Source organism: Fonsecaea pedrosoi, assembly GCF_000835455.1.
Source record: "Fonsecaea pedrosoi CBS 271.37 unplaced genomic scaffold supercont1.7, whole genome shotgun sequence".
Lineage (NCBI taxonomy): Eukaryota > Fungi > Ascomycota > Eurotiomycetes > Chaetothyriales > Herpotrichiellaceae > Fonsecaea > Fonsecaea pedrosoi.
Window position 1 is genome coordinate 2043284 of NW_013550609.1, and position 20044 is coordinate 2063327.

Consider the following 20044-nt stretch of genomic DNA (forward strand, 5'->3'; position numbering starts at 1 on the left):
TGCAGTAGATCTTGGTGCTAGCCATCAACCGGTCTCTCAATCATATCGACTTCGTGACTGGAAGCAAAGGGTCAGAGATTCAATATGCTCGCCATCAGCGCCTCACAGCCTACCCTGGTGATTTGCTAGCCTGTCAGGGTCTGACACAGTTATGCCAGCCCTCCTTCGCTGAAGAAATCTCCTGAATGGACTATTCGGGTTGAGTTTGTGCATGTATACCATTGCTAGGCCCCGAAGATGAAGATGAAGAGTACTAACGTCAGTCCCCGCGCTAGGCTTGAAACCATGGCTCCGTCTTGCAACCCCCGAGATGGTTGATGATGTTAATACAACAGTTTGTGTTGATCTCGCGTCGAGAGAGGCGTGCTGAAGTCAAATCGGTGGTGTTTGTTATGATGTCGTGGATGTCTGATGATGTCGCCATCAGGGCAATGTGTAGCTGTGGTCTTTACGAGAACTGACATGTCGAAAATAGATATAAACCCCCTGGAGCACTCGCTTTCACTAGCCCTGCAAACGGCAACGTCTGATCAGCAACAGTGTTGTATTCAGGTCACCTGTTTGATGCTCACCACAGCGTTCGATAAGTGGCTAACAAGGGACGCGGCAGCCTTCACTCCTACCACTCCAAAGGTCCTTCGACACGAAGAAGCGGTTCGAAGCCCGAGCGGACGTTGCTGTTTCGCTCTCCCTGCAATCTGTGGACCAGTCCTTGGCTCTCCTGCCAGGACGCCCACATAACCACTATGAGGCCGACGGCCCAAATGACGCCAATGACAATCGCAAGGATCACCAATACGTACATTGTTGCTCTTCTAGGTTCCCAGATGAGGCGGTTGACCCACCGGCTTGAGATATCTTCAGCCGTGCCTGCCTGCTGAGAGATGGATTGAAGGATTGAGAAGTGGATGCTCAGATATGTTTCTTACTGGGTATCAATTTGTGAAAGAAGACAAAAAAGATGTTTGAGCTCGCCGCTGAAGAAGACATTTTATGGACCTCAAAGCATCACTTTACATGTCTCCCTATCCAAACCATCAACGAGTGCAATCTGCTTTCACATAGACTTGTGGCTTGTCACAAGCCCGAGCGAAGAATGTCTATCACGACAGATTACCTTTCGCTACAGTTGACTCGGGCTCGGTCTTTCTGTACCTTGGAATCTCTCTTCTGTTTGCTCCATGTGTCACCAAATATAACTTTCTCCTTTGTTTTCACCTTGAGAGAGGCAGAGTCACCGAAGCGACCAATGTGTTTGACAGGACAGGCAAGGGTGAGAGCTACGAAGGATAGCTTGCTAGATATGTCAGTGACAAGACGCGCCCTCTTCTCTATCTTTGCAGCGCCGGTGCAATTAATCGCATCACACGTCAAGAGGCATATCCAAAGTGGTCGCTTGATGATTCAGGTTGTTGTTGAAGTACAGACGGACATGTGTGGGATGAAAACCCCCTGGGCAGGACGATTCTTAGCGTGATACACTCATTGTATGCAGTGCACCATCGGAATCAGAGAGATATCACGAGGGTCTTCAGATGTTTACGAACACATTTCATCGGAACAAGCGTTCCATTACTGTCAGCTTTCCAGCCACCGAAATGCTAAGGTGTCCCTGATATATTCTGCCAAACGACGACCATCTCGCCCTTTTATCGATCGCTCAAGATCGCTCGAGTCAACTTTGGTTGTAAGATACTCTCTGGCGGTCCGAAGGAAGGCCTCCATAAAAGTGTCCCGTCAAGGCCGTTCAAAAGAATGTTCACGCGACAGACACAGGTGCAGACGCCTCGTTGGCTGCCCGTAACCATCCGCCGGGACTGCGACGAGCCTTGGCTGTGCCACCACGCCGACGTTCTCCTGTCAATGATGTCAATCGCATGGCTCCCGCCGCGCCTATGTCTATCTGGTTAACCTTATCCCAGGTCCAAACGTGGCGGATGTACAGGTTCCAGATGAGAGAGACGAAGAAGAAGCCGACCGCACCAAGGAAGAAGACAACGGCCGAGTTGGAGACTCTGGAAGGGGGAGAGATCAACTTTTCGTTCAGTAGGTACGGTGGTGAAGAGATGCTTTCGCCATCGCTATAAGGATTGCGCGGAGACGCCAGATGCTCAAACAAGCCCGTGGCTGCTTTGACGGGGTTGTTTGGTGGGTATGCAGAGCTGCGAACTAGAGCACGGGCGCGGTCGGAAATCCTCGCAAAGACCTCTGCGGGCATCTCGTCTTCCTCCTCCACGTGAAGCGCATCGGGGTTATAGGGTGTCGCGAGGGGATAGTACACGAAGCGCGTCGTCGTCGTCGTCTCCACGCTCGGGAGATCGTCTTCGGGCATGGCGCGAGGGTTGGGGGTGGCCGTGGCCTCGACCAACACCGTGCTTGAAGCCCCGATTCGCCAGTGCTCGTTCTCAAGGACGGCACTTCCATGCAGACGTCGATGTCGATGATCGTGTCTGTAATGGACAGGAGCGCCCGAGACCGAGACCGAGACTGGTGGCAGAGCAGAAACCAGAGCCAGTCCGAGCACAAGGATTTTTGCTCTGCCGCAGACTCGGAGTGGTGCCATGCTGAGGCACGAGGATAGGTTATCGCCCTGAGAGAGGCCCTGCAGGGTCCAAAGATGATATCTATGATATCTATCTATCTACCCGCCGCGTGGACATGGGATAGATGATAGATTGGGTGTCTGTGCGTGTCGAGGGAATGAATGCAGAAAAATCACAGGGAGAGAAAAGTACTCGTTCCAGGCCAAAACCCTAGAAAAGGAGGTGTAGGGAGGGAGAAAAGGACAGCGGACGGAAAAAAAGCAAACAGCAAACAGCAGTTACAAACATAGTTACAATCACTAACTCACATCACTCACAGACACAGATAGAACATTATCTATGACGGTTTGCGTGTGTGTGATTTGGTATTTCCCCTGTTTGACTCTCCCTCTCCCTCTCATCTCATCGTTGATGACACTCCGTTTGGAGTTTCGTGCTGTGCTGCGCTGTGCTGCGCTGTGCTGTGCTGTGCTGTTTACTATGCTGTCCTCTATGCTGTCCTCTATGCTGTCCTCTATGCTGTTATATCCTAAGCCCAGCTGAGATAGACATGATCTAACGGATACTTGATGATGGACGGAGAGAGGAAAGACGATAAGATGGCAAGATGGCAAAACCTAACCAGGTTAGACGAAGACGAAAATGGGACCTATCTATGTGTATGTACGTGGATAACAAGAGAATATCTCTACCTGAACACTTCCATGGGACAGAGGACATAGTACGCACTCGACTACCATATTATTAGTTCCGAGATATCAACAATAGACAAACAACACCGCCCGCTCTCAACTCCCACCAAACCCAAAGACCTCCTCGAACCACCTGACCCGTCTCCCCTCGCCGACGACACGACGACCAAGAAGCGCCCTCAGATCGCCGGACAGACGGCGCGGGCCGCACACGAACACGGTGACTCCATGGACCCGAGTCGGGGGAACGCAGTCAATGCTCGAGGAGAAAAAGATGTCGTCGACAACGGGGTCAAGAGCCGGACGGTGGCCGAGCTGGTGAATTTTGAGACCTCGTTTCTTCAGCGAGGCCAAAGAGGAGGCACTGGACAGATCGAGTCCTTCGGGAGACAACGAGGATGAAGAAACGGTCGTGATGTAAACGTCCACATCGAGCGAGACTTCCTCTGCAAGACACCGCACGAGCAGCTCAATGCCCCATTGTGCATCGGCGAGGGATTTGACCAGCCACACCATTTTGATGCGTTCTCCTGCTTCCCCTCCCTGTGTCCCACCATCTGCTCGATGTTGACGACGATGCCGTCGTCGTGCCTGCAACAGAGCCGTGTATATCGGCAGGACGTACGTGGCGCCTATCCCACCAGCCACGAGAAGGACTGAATCGTCGTCGAGACCAGAGTCGAGGATCTCGGGCATGTACACGCTGGCTTCGCCATAGGGTCCTTCGATCTGGACTTCATTCGTCGCCGCCGCCTCCCGCTTAGAAATGGATGCGAGAAAGGAAGTGCCAGGACCACCCATGTTCCGGAACACGACTATCACCTCTACCAGCTGCGCCTTCTTCTCGCCTGTGGCCGAGGGCTGCACGTTCGCAATCGTAAACGGCGTGTTCGGACCGATCATACCCCTCCGCTGACGAACGTAGACGTGCTGCCCGGGAGCCGCACGCGCCAATGCACTAGCCTTGTCGACAAGAAGCGTCACTCGCACAAGCTGCGTGCCAGCTATATCCTCACATCTCACCTCTCGCACATTCGTCGCCCCATTGACCCTCCTCAACCACCCGCTAAGAATCCAAATTGCCGCAACTTGCGCCACGTAGAAGCGCGTATAAGGCACATGCGCCCACAAGACCGGAATCACAAGGGCGCTCAACACCACATGGCTTCTATAGAACAAGGCATGGTACATTTTCTTCCTCACCACGGGGACACTCAGCAACCCCACGAAGTTGAACATCCAAAACGCCAGGACGCCCAACCGGACGTCGGGGTCCTTTATCCGCTTCGGCAGAAAGCCCATTGCGACGAAGAATCTGAGGTAGAGCACGGCATGTGCGGCCAGAAAGACATGAACTATGCGTCCGAACATACGGTGAATGGCGTTGAGGCGTTCGTGGGTCAGTCCCGTGGCCAACATGATGGGTGAATAAGTGGTATGTTTGAGGGACAGGAGGTAATGCATCGGGAGTTGAGAGACTGCCACGTGGCCAAACGCCTTGGTTAGGTGCATGTAGTCGTTTCCCGTGTTGCGAAAGGTGAGATAAAGCAGCCATGCCGCGTATATCAAGCCAAGCAGTTGAACAGAGAGGGGACCAAATTCAGGTATATATGTCGTCTGCAGGGTCCACACAGCACGTCGAAGGTAAAGCTGCACTCGCGACGCCTGCCGAGAGCCAGATGATGACAGCGCTGATGTCGACGGGAAGAGCAATGGATAAAAGTAGCGTCGATAGAGGTAGACGACGACCAAGAGGACGATTGGGGAGAGCCAGGCACGGAACCCAACACCATTGAGCTGACGACGACGCTCTTCAAGCTCGGAGGCGGAGAGTTTGACACTCATCGAGTAGGCCATCATGGGTGTCTATGGTGCTTCTTTCCCACGACTGGAAAGGTTGAAAGGAGAGAAGCCGAATCTTTTAGCTTGGGCGCAATTGGAACCGAGTACTCGATGCAGTGGCATTAATAAGCCACGTCCAACGACCAGGAGTCAGCACCTCTTGTAGGGCGTCAACCAGAGATATTTGCCCAGGGAATTCCTAGAAAGCTCAAGGAAGAGTCGACATGCTTAGATGAACTGGTTGGAAAGACCTCTCTAGTCCTCAGTAAATGTAAGCTGGTAGTACCTCAGGAGGCCTGATTGAGTCTCGACAGCGAAAAGGAGGTGAGGCTGAGGAGACCGAGTCTGGGCGCCAAGCCAAGGCTGAACTCCTGCATGACCCCCTTTTTTCTTGATAAGCGGCGGATGAACTGCCAGAAACAACCAGGATCACAGACTATGGGACCTCCCAAAATAGTCAATTAAGTATATGTATCTTAGACACCATAGGCACCGCTCAATGCACCGCCCAATGCAGTAGCAAAATCAATGTGCTTGCCATGCCGTGCTGTTGAATATAATGATACACATTAGACAAGAACTCATAAGCCCATGGCAATGGCTCATTCAACCTCAAACTAAGCGTCCATAGATGCTCCATTCCCATGCATAAGTCATGCTTAGATCCGAAACGCCAGAAGCAAGACGACCATAAACAAGCAGAGAGAGCTTTCAATCTCGACAACAAGCATGCTGCAAAACACTTGTCAGAAATGTTCCCACCTTTTTGATGGAACCTCCCTCATCATTCATCCCTTCCTATCCATCGAATTCCAGTATCATGCCTTCGTAGCAGCCACAGCGACTCGTGGCTCGCGCTGAGCAACTCCCCCATCTTCCTTATCATCCGTACCGGGCCTAGACAGTGGATCAATCGATTCCTCTTTCACTCGCGCAGATCCAACAGACCCAGACAGATTGTTGTCTCGTGGACCACCTCTTACTGGATTTTCCACAGGCTCAACAGTATCCTGACCCAATTCAAAGTGAGGGGGCTTTAGTATGGGTTTGGGAGGTTTCGGTACTTTTGTAGGGGATATGTGTGATATTACCGCCTTCTCCATCTCTTCCTTGGTTGAACTCTCGGGCATTTTTCTTACGGGAGGCTCTGCCACCTCTGCCAATTCCCGTGGCCCTGTGGGCGATAACAACGCCTCACTTTGCAACAATTGTAGTTGTTCCAACTTTGTAATCGGGTTCTGTTTCCCACAATATTGGCATCTCCAATAGAAATCACGATGCGCATCATGCGATGGGGGATGTGAAGCAGCAGGAAACTCAGGTTGAGGGTAGTGGGAGAATCGACGCACCCATTCTGCTTGTTTTGGTACACCTTCTGCGGTCGGCAAAGTTCCTTCTTCGTCCTTCTCCTCACCCCAGAAGGTAGGTCGTCGAATCGGCGCCGGAGTCACGGGCAAGCTCGGGCGCTCATCCTTGGTCGGGAAGTCGGTTAGTTTGATGCTCGGGCGTCGTCGATCTCTCTCTGTTGGAGTGGTGGCGCCACTGGTGTTACGAGGCGAGCGTTGTCCTAGGGTATTATATAGAACCTGTATCTTGCCTTTCCGAGGTTGACTGATGGCCTGCACGTAGCGCTCTATTTCGGGCATGTCATCCCATGCATTGCTTCGTTGCTGGAATGAAGCCCAAAGGTCAACCGGTGCTTGAGGCGGTGTGGTCACGCTTTCTTCCGTCGCCCCAGTGTCGTCCGTCGCGGCCGAGGGAGTCGTCACTTCCTCAGAGACAATGGCCTCCGGTTCCGGAGGAGGAGGTGGTGGTGGACTCGGCTGCCTAGGCTGAGGAAACACTCGTGTAGGTTTGGGTGCCCTTGTCTCCCAGGGGAAGATTGGTTTCGGCTTCTCGGGCTCGGGAACCTTCTCAGGCACCTGATACCACATATCCTTTGGCGCTTCCGGATAGTGAGAGGGCGGTTGGAAGAGCGTAGTCTCGCTCGACATGTCATAGATCGTGGTTGGAAAGTTGGCAGCCTCTGGTTTCGAGTGTGTAGGCGGAGGCTCTCTGTTCACTATAAGCAACTCATCCAACATTGCAAAAGCACAAGCATTTGCCTACCTTGCGGGATCCCATTCGGCATGTGGTGCCGAGAATCGCCTCTGTTCGACTGTGGGGACAGGGTGGAAGTCAGATGCGGCTTTAGGAGTAGGTGCATCGCCCAATGGCAGCTCTATAGAGGTTGTGTGACCAGATGCGGGTTGAGACACTTGGATCTGCGGAGGTAAGGGAATCTGTCCAGTATTTTCGGATGTCGGATGGTGGTGCTGGTGTTCGTGATGCTGATGTTGCTGATGTTGTTCCTGCTGTTGGTAGTGGTGGTCGTATTGGTGCTGTTGCCCCTGCTGTTGTTCATGGTGATGTTGCTCTGGATGATAGTGGTATTGGTGCTGGGGTTGTGAAACTGGACCGGGTCCTGGCTGCTGGCTGGAATAGCCTACTACGTACAAAGGTTCCTCCCCACGAACATAGTCTTGCACTTTTTTTGAGGAATCAAAAGTTTGGGCGTCGTAGTAGGTGACAGTCTGTAAAAGTCAGTCGGACCACAATTCGCTTCCCTTGAGAATCCTGCGTACCTTTGGTCGATAGTGTCTGTCGTAGACGGACCACCACATTCCCAGTAGCTCGCCGTATACACCTGTATTGAGCTTGTTATCTCTACCTAACGTCCATGGTTTGTCTTTGCCGATGAAGTGCACTACTGCAATACTACTTGAGAAGTGCCGGTAGGCAGGGACGTATTGATAGTGGCCGCTTGGTGTGCAATTGTACACAAAACTCAGTCTCTCCCACTCGCGAAAGTGCATGTTGAGGAGACCCTGATCAGCTCCGTCGAAGCTGATTCCCCTTTGTGCCAAAGCATAGAGAGAATAGTAATCAGCCATGTTGGGATTCAGCACCATCATGCCACTGTTGAAACAATCGGGCCAGCCGATATCCGGTACTGCAGCGAAGTTCGTGTCAAGTGTGAGAAGCTCATTCGGAGCCCTGAGCGCGACCATGTCTGCGTCCAGGTACACTATTCTCTTAAACTGCGTCTGCCGCCACAGCTCGACCTTTGTGAAAGTAGATATCAAGTCGGCTCGATTCATGAGGTAGAGGTTGGAGGGGTTTTTATTCTGGATCTCCTGTATCGGTACGATCTCGTCGTAGACGGTCTGGCATTATCAGTATTGGTACAGGGAAATATTCAGGTAGAGGAACGGACTCGCAGCTCAGTGATAGTATCGGAGGACAATCTGTCGACCAGAATAAAAGCCACCAAGGGGGCTTTTGCGCCTTTGTCTTTCAATGAATGGCCCAGGACCATAGCGCCTATTGAAAGTATGAGCTTGAGAAAAACTTGGGACAGAGGGATCCTGCTCGACATACCTGGCAGGTAGGCATCGTTCAGAAGCAGCTGATCACGTTTTGCGTCAGTGATAGTCAACAACAATGCGGGGAAACAGCGCGGTTAGTCCTGCAAGGAGCTCTCACCGTCGCAAAGACCGCCGCGCGGATAGGTGCCATGATGGCGAGGGAAAGGCGGTTCTGAAGGAGAGACTGTCACCGGCGGCCGATGGACGAGATTATTTGGGTGGTAAAGACAGTGAAAGACTGCTCAAACTGGCAGAGTGGGAGTTAGCCACCGCTGGGCCCGAGGGATGGTGACCGAGTGATGATGATCAACCACTTTTTTTCGAGACGCAGAAAGCTGCGACATGCATGAGCCGGGCGAGGTTGTGAGTGGCTGCTTGGGCGATTGAGGTGGTGTTGCGGGTGCAGTGGGTGCCGTAGGTGTTGGGTCCCCCGCACCGGATACAAGCACCTGGCCAAATGTCCCAAGGGAGCTGGTCCTGCTGGATTAACTATTGGCGGGAGCTCCCACAGGCCCTGGTTCTTGTAGTGGCGTTTGGAGCTCTGCCCTGCCACTGGAGGCACCAGGAGCCACTTGGAACCACCAGTGCTACCCACAAACAAACCAAACAGCAGCCTCTTTCTGCGGCCAGTCCAGAGGTGACGTCTTTCTTTGGTGCGGAGTGATGCAACTGTTGATGTTCTTACTCGTCCTCAGTGATGTCGAGGGTCAGATGCCTCCCCAGAAACAATGCAAGATCAACAGCCTCGGTTGCAACTCATCTGCAAGTCATTATCACTTCGATGTTGTCCTCCTCGCGGACCTCCCGGTATTCCCACGAACACGTCTTCTCTTTCCGGGAAGTCACCACACCAGGAGATTGAGACAAGAGAGGGGGGGCAAAACAATTGGGAAAAAGCATGTGCTCGAGCACGTTGCAGAAGCGTGGAATGCCACAAGTACAAAGTCCAAGCAGGTAGCGCTTGTCATCAATCCACCCCGACGATAGGTAAGCGCAATTTCCTGCAAAGGGCCGGGCTACGGGGCTGGTTTAGGCTCTTTAGGCGAGGTTCGGTGGACGTTGAACGAGGTTAGGGAAGCCTAAGTGAGCCTCACCCGCCCCAAGGCTCGGGGTTTCATGGTCCGATGTGGCTACTTGTAGAAATATACCCACTGTGGCTGTTTCTTGTCTCGTTGCTATGGTGTCCACCACCATCTTTTTTTTTCCCATCACACCATTTATTTTGCTTATCGTATTGTTTTTCATGATACCGGCTTCACGCGTGGCGGCTTGAGGAAGGCTCATTGTCTCGATGGATGGCACCACGGAACCATCAGGTACTTATCTATGCACACAGAATGAAGAAGGAAAAGCGCGGGGGGCCTGTCTGCGCCCTGGTGCAAGCCGTGTCTGGTGTACAACTACGACTAGACGCGTGCATTGCTAACAAATCTTCTACAGAATGTCGGAACACCTCCAAGAGATCCTGGACACGCCATCTCGTATCTCGGTACACAGACCTGAAGCTCAACTAGTCATACAAGTTCACCGCTGCCGTCCTCACTCCTACAAACCCGAAACCAGCTCCGACCATTCTCCCAGGTAATTGAACAGACTATCTAACTTCCTTTCTCGATTCCCACATTCCGATCTAGGCCAACAATCTTTCGATATCCCTCAATGTCCCTGCTCGTCTCTCCTCTCTCTTTTTACCCCCATCCTTCTCTCCAAACGCCTCGCTGGCCAACTTCCGCTTTCTCGCCTGAATCTCGAGCACTTCATCCTCGATCGTGCCTTCTACGACCAAGCGAATGACCTTGCAATCTCGAGTTTGGCCCAAGCGATGGACACGGTCCACGGCTTGATCTTCAATGGCGGGAGCCCACCATGAATCCGCCAGAATGACTTGATTCGCGGCCACAAGGTTCAAGCCGACAGAGCACACAGAAAGGGACGCCAGCATGATTTTGCAAGACGGGTCAGAATTCAGTGATTCAATCGCCGCGTCACGTCTCGTCGAGTTCATTTTACCATCGAGTCGCGTGAATTGTAAACCGTGGCGGACGAGCTGAGCCTCGACCAGATCGAGGAATGATGTCCATTGCGAAAACACTACCGTCTTGACGGAAGGATCAGAATCAGATGCCTTGAGTACCTTGACGAGCGCCTCGATCTTGGTGCTGGTAGTCTCAGGATCAATATCAAGATCTAACTCGTCACCTTCGCCAATTCCGGCTGCGGGTTCGACCAGTTGCTCGCTGTTTTGAAGAGATGCACGACACATGGGGCACTTGTGCTGAGTGTCGATCACTCTCTCGATGCATGCCCGACAAAAGGTGTGTGCGCAGGCCGTAATGACAGGATTGTCCAGTGAATCCAAGCAGACACAACAATCTTCCTGTGAGTCGATCTGTATCTGTAACATGTCCTGTAGAGCTTTGCGATTCGCCGAATTGGTTACGTCCACCACCTCATTCGACTCTACCAACTCCAGTAATTTTCTCACTCTCTCGTCTCCGCACATCTTCCAGTGATTGCACGTCTGGCGCAGCCTCAGAAGCACTTCAAGCAGGTTTGTCATGGTAGAATCTCCTTTCTTGGCCTTTGCAGCTTCGACTAGACCTTTCGCCTCCTGCTTGAAAGCATCGTACCGTTCCTGCTCATGAGCCAAAAATTTTACGAGATATTTGTGGAATGTGATGTTAGGAAGCCGGAGGTCAATGAATTTCATGTCCTTCATACGTCGCAGACACAAGGCCGACATCAAGGCCTGGAGAAGCAGGCGTGCTCCATCATAGCCATTCTTGAGTGGCCGTATCAAAGTGGAATTGAAGACCTCAAACTCTGTCAGTCCACCTGGCAAACGAAGGAACTTGACATGCGAGTACAGGTCCTTCAGACTGTTGACGATGGGAGTGCCTGTCAGAATCCAGCGAGATGTCGCCCGAAGAGTACATGCTGCTTGCGACATTTTAGCCTTGGGATTCCGAATCTGGTGGCCTTCGTCTAGGACAATGCGACGCCATGTCACCGAGAACAGCCCTTTCTGTGCTGGTGTTGATTGAGGTGTGGTCTTGCTGTATGGGAAGAGCTCCTGGGTCATCGTTTGATATGTTGTGATGACAATATCGTACTCTTTTAATTGCTCTGGCGGCAACATCTTGTTTTGAGGACCGTGGTAGGTCAGAATTCGTGGCGCATACTTGTTCTTGACGTGCAAAGCGGCCTGCGTGCTCCAGTTGCTCATGACTGAGAGCGGTGCAATGATAAGGGTTGGATCTCCATTTTTATGAGGATCGGCCATGATGAGCGAAATGATTTGAATAGTCTTGCCTGAGAGGGCGTTAGCGAAGCAGACCACGGGTTCAAAGCTTCAGAGCAAAACACTTACCCAAGCCCATATCATCGGCAAGGAGTCCTCCACTAGCCAGATCTGGGGCCTTGCTTGAGGAGAAGTTGGTTGCAATATTGGTGTAATACTTGCCCGTCTTCTTCCACATCTGAACCACATCCTCAGCACTCTTGGGCAATGAAGGGGACTCATGGTCCAGCATCCACTGGAGGCCTTGTCTCTGGTAAGGTAGTAGCACCGTAGCAAGCTCGTTAGGCTGATCTGCCATGGACATCTTCGAAAGCACCTCTTCCCCGGCTCCAAGTTTGTTGACGACGCTCTGTACATCGCGGGGATTGAACACCGCAGTCCCACTGAGAAGTTGATCCATGCTTGGTTCTGTCTGTGTGCCCAAGCCTGGGTGGGCGCCCATGTTGCTATATTTGTTCGGTCCTTCGTTGTCAAAGACCGTCATGCCTTGCTTCCGCATTGCAGCGGCAGCCTTTTCTCTGGCCTTCTGCTGCTTCTCGAACTCCTGCAGGCGCTTCTTGCGTTCTCTTTCTGACTTGTTGTACTCTGTAATGGGCAGATGCAGATCTTGCATCTGGCGGGCCAGAGCCGCACCTGCAACGGGGTCGTTGGTGCCAAAGAGTTTGAGACCGATGGGACAGTCGTAGTAGGTCTTTGGACCTGTCAAGGCCCCTTCGACCAGGAGTGAGCCAGCGTCCATCAACGGTGCCAGTTTTGCCGCCACATTCCTGCCGATATGGCCGATTTGATCACGGAGGACATTATCGATTCTGATGGCATTGCTATCGTACTGATTACGGGGCTCCCGCCTCACCCTGACGTATTCTCCGACCGTGGCCTGGCCATCGTAGAATCGACAGCCAACGATCTTGGTATTGAGTATTCCGTACAATTGAAAATTCTCATATACATCGTCATCCAAGTCCTCTGTCAGGTCAATCTCTCGGGCGATATCTGCCTCCTGTTCCTGGGTAGAGCCCAGCCAGCTATCGTGTACGGCATTGCCGTGGGATCTTTGGCTGAATTGGCTAAGACTAGGTGTGTAATCTTTGTGTGTTTGTTTCGAGCGATGTGAGGAATTTCCGGGTTGACTTGAAGACGGTGGTGTTGGAAGGGTAGCGCGCCGTTGAGAAGTACTGAAGGATTGGGTCTTCTTGGGGACCTTGGACCGCGAATGATTCTGAGAATCGTCGTCATCGTCGTCTCCGGTGAGATCAACGATATCTGATGCGGGTTGCCACGGTAATTTTCTTTTGGACATGATGGTGTTGTTAATGATGATCAAGGAAGCACCTGAAAGGACGCGAATCTCTCGAATGAAGTTCCGCACAGGCTGGTAACGAGCAAAGGAAGCTAGAGAAAGTTTGCTAGGGCTGGAGCAAACTTTTGAAGGTGCTTCACGCCATAGGAAATGATAGAGCAGAATGGAGCAAGCTATGAACCGTTGAACGGGTTCTTTTTTCACGGCACATTGAAGCGAAGTTGGACGTCGCCCCCAAAGGTTTTGTTTATCAAATGACGCAACCGGCGCGTCCCCCCTGACACACTTCGACGCGATTGTCGAGCTAGAATGCTTCAGATCTACAACGATGATGAAATTATTGTACAAGTGGACTCTAGCATCATTACTGTACTTCTTACATGGACTGTGTGATGGTCACAAATATCCTGTCTGATTGTCAGAGCTAACGCATTCAAAGATCCTCCTCATCCGTGTCCAAGTCCGGGTCAATTGTCGGAATCTCGGAGTCACTGCTATCACTGTCGGGGTTTCCATTGGTCTCGGAAGAAACCATGTTGAAGACTGCCCCGGCAGGCTGGACTCCCGAGTTGGACGACCGTTCTTCTATCTCAGATCTTGTAGCAACTAAAGGTTTTGGCAGAGGGTGCTCGACTGCACTGACCTCTTCCATACTGTCATCCTCTAACCGTGGCACCTTGGCTAGTCTCGAATCCAACGATTCGCGGGGCTCGAATACCATCGGAGTATCTGCCCGAGAACCGCCATCTTGAACGCTCTGCAGTTTTCGCTTCCTCGCCGTTAATGTCTGTAACCCCCGCTCCTCCTGTTCCTCGGGACCGATGGTAGGCTGTTGTTTGACGCCAGCCTCCGAGGGCTCGGCAGTCCCCTCAGAGGTAACTGAAACTTGGCTGTCCTCGCCAGCTATGCCTGCCGTCTCCTGGACATCAAGGTGGACAGGTGGATCGCGAGCTTCCTGGGCAGGGCGCTCGTTAATTTGTATAACGGGCATTCGAGGTCTGAGAAGAGCCTCGGTGTCGAGACAATCTGCTGCACTCCTGGCGAGGAACGGAAGTAGACTGGGAGCCCTCGACTTTCCGTCTTTAGACAGCATTGGACGCATAACACTTGCCATCATGGCATCGTGATGATTGAGCAACACGGACAGTCTGTCTGCTTCTATTCTAGCTTGGCGTGATATCATCGGACAATGGGTCAAGATTGCTGGTAGTAAGTTCCAAGCCGCTTGATATACTGCGGGCCGCCTTTCAAGTGAGCGAAGACTCCCAGCCACCGACAAAGTAGATTTAGCACTCAAAAATCCATCCTTTGAGGGATTTTGGTTGCCGCGATCATCTGAGCCGGGAATAGCGCGTTGCAGGTCCTTGCAACAGTGCTCAAGTAGGGTTGAGAAGATGGTCTCACGCAACACCAAACCGGTAGTATTCAGCCTGCTCAAGAGACAACTGAAGGTGACATAGACCTCTCGCCTCACCATATCGTCACCTGTCATGGCCACAAATGATTCCACAACTTGGTTGACCATAGACTCATGCACCGAAAGAAAAGCCTGTCCGTAGGTCTCACATAATTTTTGTATCAGACGAAGACATGACACATGAAGACGAGGAAGATTCAGCCAAAGATTTCCCTTCTCTTCTCGACTCGTTTCTTTGTTGTACTTTGGCGTATCAGTTGTGTTTGACGCCTGCCCAGGTACTGTCACTGCCAGTATACGACCAGTCAGGTCAAGTATTGGGCCAAGAGGAACTGTAATAACTTGAGACGTAGGCGTTGACACTAGACATCCTAACCACGCAAGCAACGTTGCAAGCCTGGTACTACCGTCGTGCATGCCAACCCATTGACCCAACCCCATCGGATCAGTGCCAGAAGCCTTCGGCTCCTTGGAAAAATCTTGCCTCCCCACTGAGCTTTGACGAGCCTTGTCATTGACCTCGTATTCCTCGATGACGGATCTGAAAAACACGTTGGCAGATTGATGAGCGCTGTCGATGAGGTTGGAGGCTGTCTGCGACCATTCCTGAGCTATTGTATTCTTCGGTGTGCATGACAATAACAAGCAAAGAAGCTGAATGGTGAGCTCCCTCGTCGAAGTCGTAGTCCGAGCGTCTTCAAGCAGGTTCAGGCAAATCGGCTTGATACGGCTCAGGAAGGGGCGAAAGACTGTGGCATGCTGCGGCAACAATTGGATCCAGCATTGAAGCACCGATTGAAGCATGGGGTTGACACTATTGTCAACATGAGCTGTGGCTGGCTTGATGAGGCCAAAACATGCTGTGATAAAACCAGGGAGGAGTGGCGTTGTTACCTCCCGCAACAATACTGACTGTTCCTGGGAGAGAACAAAAATCCGAGTCACAGTAGCCAGATGGATTCTTTTTACTTCCAGTGGCTCATGTCTTCCTAAGCCGCTGATCAAGCCTCTGGCCCAGACATCCCAGTTCGAGAGAACCTTCAAGCCACCATTGTCAACAATTGCCTTGATGAGCACAGCAGCGCTGAGCCGGCTAGCGGTAGATTTGTCCTGCAGCAAAGCGGTGATTCGAGTCTTGAGTTTGTGGGCGACCACAGAAGAGCTATTGCCTTTGCTGTCTGAGGAAAGCAATTCGACAGGACATTGAGCCAACGAGGTCGCAAGGAAGCCGCATATTCGAGGAAGGTCTTCGGCTGGTGTTATACTCAACCGAGTAGTGATGGCCCGCAGAGCAGTATCATGTTGCATAGCTCCTATGGCTGTCGGACGGATTCTCGGGTCTTTAGAGGGTCGAATAGCATTGAACGAGGCCTGATACAAACAAAGTGTAGAGGTACTCTTTGGTTGTATAAAAACATGGGATCGACACACGTGGTCGTGGTTGGAGTTGGGAATAATTTTTTTTTTTCGAGGCAACCTGCCACTGGTTGATTTGCATGTCGCGCGGCCCCCAATGACCGCATCGCGCATTGTTAGCAGCCATAGCACGGTTCAGTCTACCATACACCTTACTCGTACTTCCTCATTTATCCCCTAATGCATGTGTCAACCTCATCTCCCGGTCTATTGTTCCTGGCGGAATGCCAGCAGTAGAGTCACGTCTGATGGAGCTGCTACAACGTGCCTGCAACCATGAACCGAGTATAGGACGCTGACAATCGCGAGTATATCTCGCGCGTCCCCCAGAATGAGTGTACACTGTCCCAAGCATTCCAGTCACAGTTTTGTATGGCTCGCTGACCCGGTTCTAGACGCACAATGAAAAAGCCCAGCGCTATATCGGGCTTCTAGACGCGGCGCGCGTGGCCGGCCACTGGAAGGAATTTCCAGAACTTATAAGAAAAGTTTCCAAGCATGCCCCTGACCGAAAATGTACGCCTCCTAAACGAGCCTTGGAATCCAGTCTTAACCCTCGAGGCAGGCTTAATACAGGTCGCTAAATTTGAACACGATGTCGCCAACTATGCCTCTACACTCGCCCGCAGACCCGGCACCGCCCCGTCGAATCAGCCTCTGCCAGACTCCCAAGCTACCTCTCTCGAAGAAGACCTCCGCGGCACGGGACATCCGTTTGAAGAGGTGGTACAAGGCCAAACATGCTTGCTTTGGGCGCGCTGGGTAGGCGCCCACAAATCGGACCGCAAGATTCCCGCTGTTACATTCGAACCCTTACGAACCGCAGCAGATGCCATTTCAACATGGACAAAGATCTGCGTGGTCAAGACGGTTTACATCAAAGGGATGTTCTTAGCACAAGCCGGGAATGGCAAAGAGGCAAATGAACTACTTGGCTCTCTACTTCCTTGGCTAGATGCCAACAGGAGCATGGTTGTTTCTACTCCTCAACTCCTTTACTGGGCACAACAACTACTCGGACGGGTTGCATTAGGCCAGAGCTCGTCAGTGACAGAATCTACGGACACCATTACTCCCGAGTCAGCCTCGTTCAGACTCCAAGCCTTCCGTCACTGGGCCGTGCTCGCGGTTAAGGACCAGGAGATTTCGGCATCGACTTATGGTAATGGCCCGGGACATTTGTCAAAGCTCGACATGTGGAGAGCTTACTATAGGTTCATGTCCAGTATTCTGCAAAACAGACAAGGAATGGCGAACCACCTCCCCATTGGACACTCTGACTTGGCGATCGAGTTGAGGAGGGTAGAGACATCTTATGAGAACGAGCTCTTGCGAAACGTTCAATTTCCCAAGGCTACTGAGTCCAACGCAATCATAGAGACCTGGGTGGAAGAATTTATTCTCAACTGGCAGATTCTTTGCGGACCCAATTGGTCTGACTCGGACTTGGGAGAAGGTGGTCGCAATTCGTGTGGCAGAAATGTGCTCGACATGCTTTATCGAGCTGCCACAAAGTCATTTCACTCTACCCTTATCTTACGCCGCTTGTTTCAAGTGCATAAAGCCTTGACGGACTTTGGCTTGGCTTACAAGGCTTTGGACACCTATATTGAGCTTATGGAACGAGCGCGGACTAGGGCTGCCAAGTCTGAAACTGCAGCAACCAGCAGAGACAGTGATGAGGTCTTTATGAAAACCATTGCTGAAGGTATTGAAGGCCTGTGCTCCTTTGGCCGCTACGCTGAGGCGGAAAAGGCACATGAGCTGTGTGATAAGCTCGAAGATCTCCTGGACGAACTCGAACCGCCAGCCACAAGTTCTGTTCCCAATGGCTTCGCATCGAGAAGCAACGCAGTTGTCAACGGGGAAGGGCCGGTCACCCCCACTTTGTCCGCCGACTTGCTGGAGGCTGCCTACCGAGCCATTGGCATAGGAAAAGCCCAGTGGGCTCGGTGGACACCTTTCAGTGAGGAACGGACCAACCTTCAGACCACGGCCATTGAATGTTTACAGACGGCGGCAGCACAAGATCTCCCTTCTGAAAAGCTACTACCATCCCTGTATGCACTAAGTCAATTGCTCGCGCAGACGCGAGACATTGATCAGGCGATCGCAACTGTGAAGAGAGCGCTGGCCTGGGAGACAGACAAGCTCGAGCAACACGATAACTATAGCATACAACGGCAACTGCTGCCATTCTGGCACTTGTTATCCCTCCTGCTCACTTCCCGACACAACTTTGAGACAGCAAGCCAAAGTTGCGTGGCAGCCTTTGAGCAATTTTCGCCACCAGAGACAATCTTCGGCGACTTCTCCAATGGTGCGTCGATTGGTGGAAGATCAGCTAGTGGGAGTCGCAAACTTGGATTGGTGGATGATATGGAGTGTGACGAGTTACAAAAAATCATCGAGATTCGCATCACTGAACTCGCATTGACAGAGCTGATCGAAGGTCCAGAGCATGCGGTCAACAACAGCAACGACTTGCTTGCATTGTACTCCCGGCTGTTTGGACGGTATGGAGTGATCGCTTTCAGCGAAGAAACGTCGAGAAAACGATCAATCCAGCCACCTAAAAGCTCGGGTGGCACAGTCAGGAGTCTTCCGGGCAAGCTGTTCCATCGAAAGAGATTGGGAAGGTCGAGTGAATCATCCAAAGGAGTGCCGATCAATATCGCTCCGTCGATAACGGAAGAAGTGCGGCCCAGTACTCAGGCGACCCAAACCACCCAAGCGCCGACTATCCAGGTAATCAATGAAGACGGAAAACCGTCACCGCATAAGCACAAAATATTTCATATCCATGAGCATGGTAAGGAAGGGAAGCGTCACTCTTCAGCACCTGTATCCACAAAGGGTCTAAGGTCAAGGCGGTCCAGGTCACTGAGTCGAGGGAGAAAGGAGCCAAGTCATGCCTCAAGTACGAGACAGTCTTTCGAAACTTCGCAGGATACAGTCCCTACCCCAGAGGCGCTGACAGGTGCTGGCCAACCCGAGCAACGGCCCCAGTTAGAAACCATAAAATCCGGCGATGTTCCAGAGGTGCCTGTGTCTCCAGACCACGATGCGAGCGAAGGAGCCAAACAACCCCTCAAGGAGATACCGCACAACTTGACATCGCATGAGAAAGTGCCACTTCCAGCGCAGCACCAAGATCAACCGCCACAGCAAGATGTGCGGCTGCCAGTCGTGGGGCCGGGGACATTGCGGACGGACCCTACACCTCGGTTCCCGCGCACTGCATCTCAGAGACACGCCCTGAGTATACTGGTCAAAATATGGCTGATTATTGCAACACTCTACCGAAGAGGAAACATGTTTGACGACTCACGGGAAGCTTGCGATGAGGCAGCTAAAGTGGCATTGAAGATTGAGGGCATGGTTGCCGGCGTGGAAAGTTCGGCACGCGCCTTCGGTGACAGCGGATGGGGCGGCGGAGGGAAAAGCTCAGACGAGCTTTGGGCTGACGTGTACTGTGAGCGAGCAGAACTGCTAATGGCTATTGCCCGAGCTCGCGAAGAGAAGGAAGGCACTGTCTTCTCTGAAGGGATCCGCGAGGCGGTGGACAACTATGAGCAATGTCTGATGTACTTTGCCGACCATCCGGGAGGGATCGTGGGTTTGAGTAATGTGCTCCTGGACTACTACGAACGCAAAGTAGAACTGGCCCGGCGAATCGACAATGGCAGGCCAAGGACAGAAGAGCCACAGCAGCCACAACCCCAGGATGAACCAAGTCGGCCAAAGCACAAACGCGAATGGAGCCGAATCTCTACGGGCGCCGCCACCAACGGCTGGTTCGAGATGGATGGTCCAGCTGCGAATACAAGCACCTCTGTGGGGACGTCCAACACTCCGTCGCCAAGAGAAGAGGATCTTAAGAAGACGCCGGACAACCTCAACAGATTGGCAGCTCGTGATCGGGCATATGGACTGCTGTCAACACTGACGAAATTAGGTTTGGGTTGGGACAACTCAGAAGCATGGTTTGCGCTGGCCAGAGCGCATGAACTGGGCGGCGAGGTGGACAGAGCCAGGGAGATTCTCTGGTGGTGCGTCGAGTTGGAAGATACACGGCCTATTCGACACTGGGGAAATATTGGATGTGGAGGGTACGTCCTCTGAG

General features: G+C 52.2%; 6 protein-coding genes across 6 annotated transcripts; 1 reads left to right on the forward strand and 5 right to left on the reverse strand.

Moving 5' to 3' along the window:
• Nucleotides 1–1759: 1759 nt before the first annotated feature.
• Nucleotides 1760–2563, reverse strand: Z517_10797 (uncharacterized protein; the record flags this gene model as incomplete). The annotated part of the gene is made up of 1 exon (XM_013424406.1): nt 1760–2563. One exon carries the CDS (start codon nt 2561–2563, stop codon nt 1760–1762), a length of 804 nt encoding a protein of 267 aa, XP_013279860.1.
• A 768-nt stretch (nt 2564–3331) lies between these two features.
• Nucleotides 3332–5092, reverse strand: Z517_10798 (uncharacterized protein; the record flags this gene model as incomplete). Its single annotated transcript, XM_013424407.1, has 1 exon — nt 3332–5092. One exon carries the CDS (start codon nt 5090–5092, stop codon nt 3332–3334), a length of 1761 nt encoding a protein of 586 aa, XP_013279861.1.
• Nucleotides 5093–5895: 803 nt separating this feature from the next.
• On the reverse strand, nt 5896–8635 carry Z517_10799 (uncharacterized protein; the record flags this gene model as incomplete). The annotated part of the gene is made up of 6 exons (XM_013424408.1): nt 5896–7132; nt 7187–7650; nt 7702–8283; nt 8334–8440; nt 8498–8525; nt 8603–8635. 6 exons carry the CDS (start codon nt 8633–8635, stop codon nt 5896–5898), a joined length of 2451 nt encoding a protein of 816 aa, XP_013279862.1.
• Nucleotides 8636–10114: 1479 nt separating this feature from the next.
• Nucleotides 10115–13085, reverse strand: Z517_10800 (uncharacterized protein; the record flags this gene model as incomplete). The annotated part of the gene is made up of 2 exons (XM_013424409.1): nt 10115–11796; nt 11855–13085. The coding sequence occupies 2 exons, from the start codon at nt 13083–13085 to the stop codon at nt 10115–10117; spliced, it is 2913 nt and encodes a 970-aa protein (XP_013279863.1).
• Nucleotides 13086–13518: 433 nt separating this feature from the next.
• Z517_10801 (uncharacterized protein) lies at nt 13519–15810 on the reverse strand (the record flags this gene model as incomplete). Its single annotated transcript, XM_013424410.1, has 1 exon — nt 13519–15810. One exon carries the CDS (start codon nt 15808–15810, stop codon nt 13519–13521), a length of 2292 nt encoding a protein of 763 aa, XP_013279864.1.
• A 606-nt stretch (nt 15811–16416) lies between these two features.
• Z517_10802 (uncharacterized protein) lies at nt 16417–20043 on the forward strand (the record flags this gene model as incomplete). The annotated part of the gene is made up of 1 exon (XM_013424411.1): nt 16417–20043. The coding sequence occupies one exon, from the start codon at nt 16417–16419 to the stop codon at nt 20041–20043; it is 3627 nt and encodes a 1208-aa protein (XP_013279865.1).
• Nucleotide 20044: the final 1 nt, after the last annotated feature.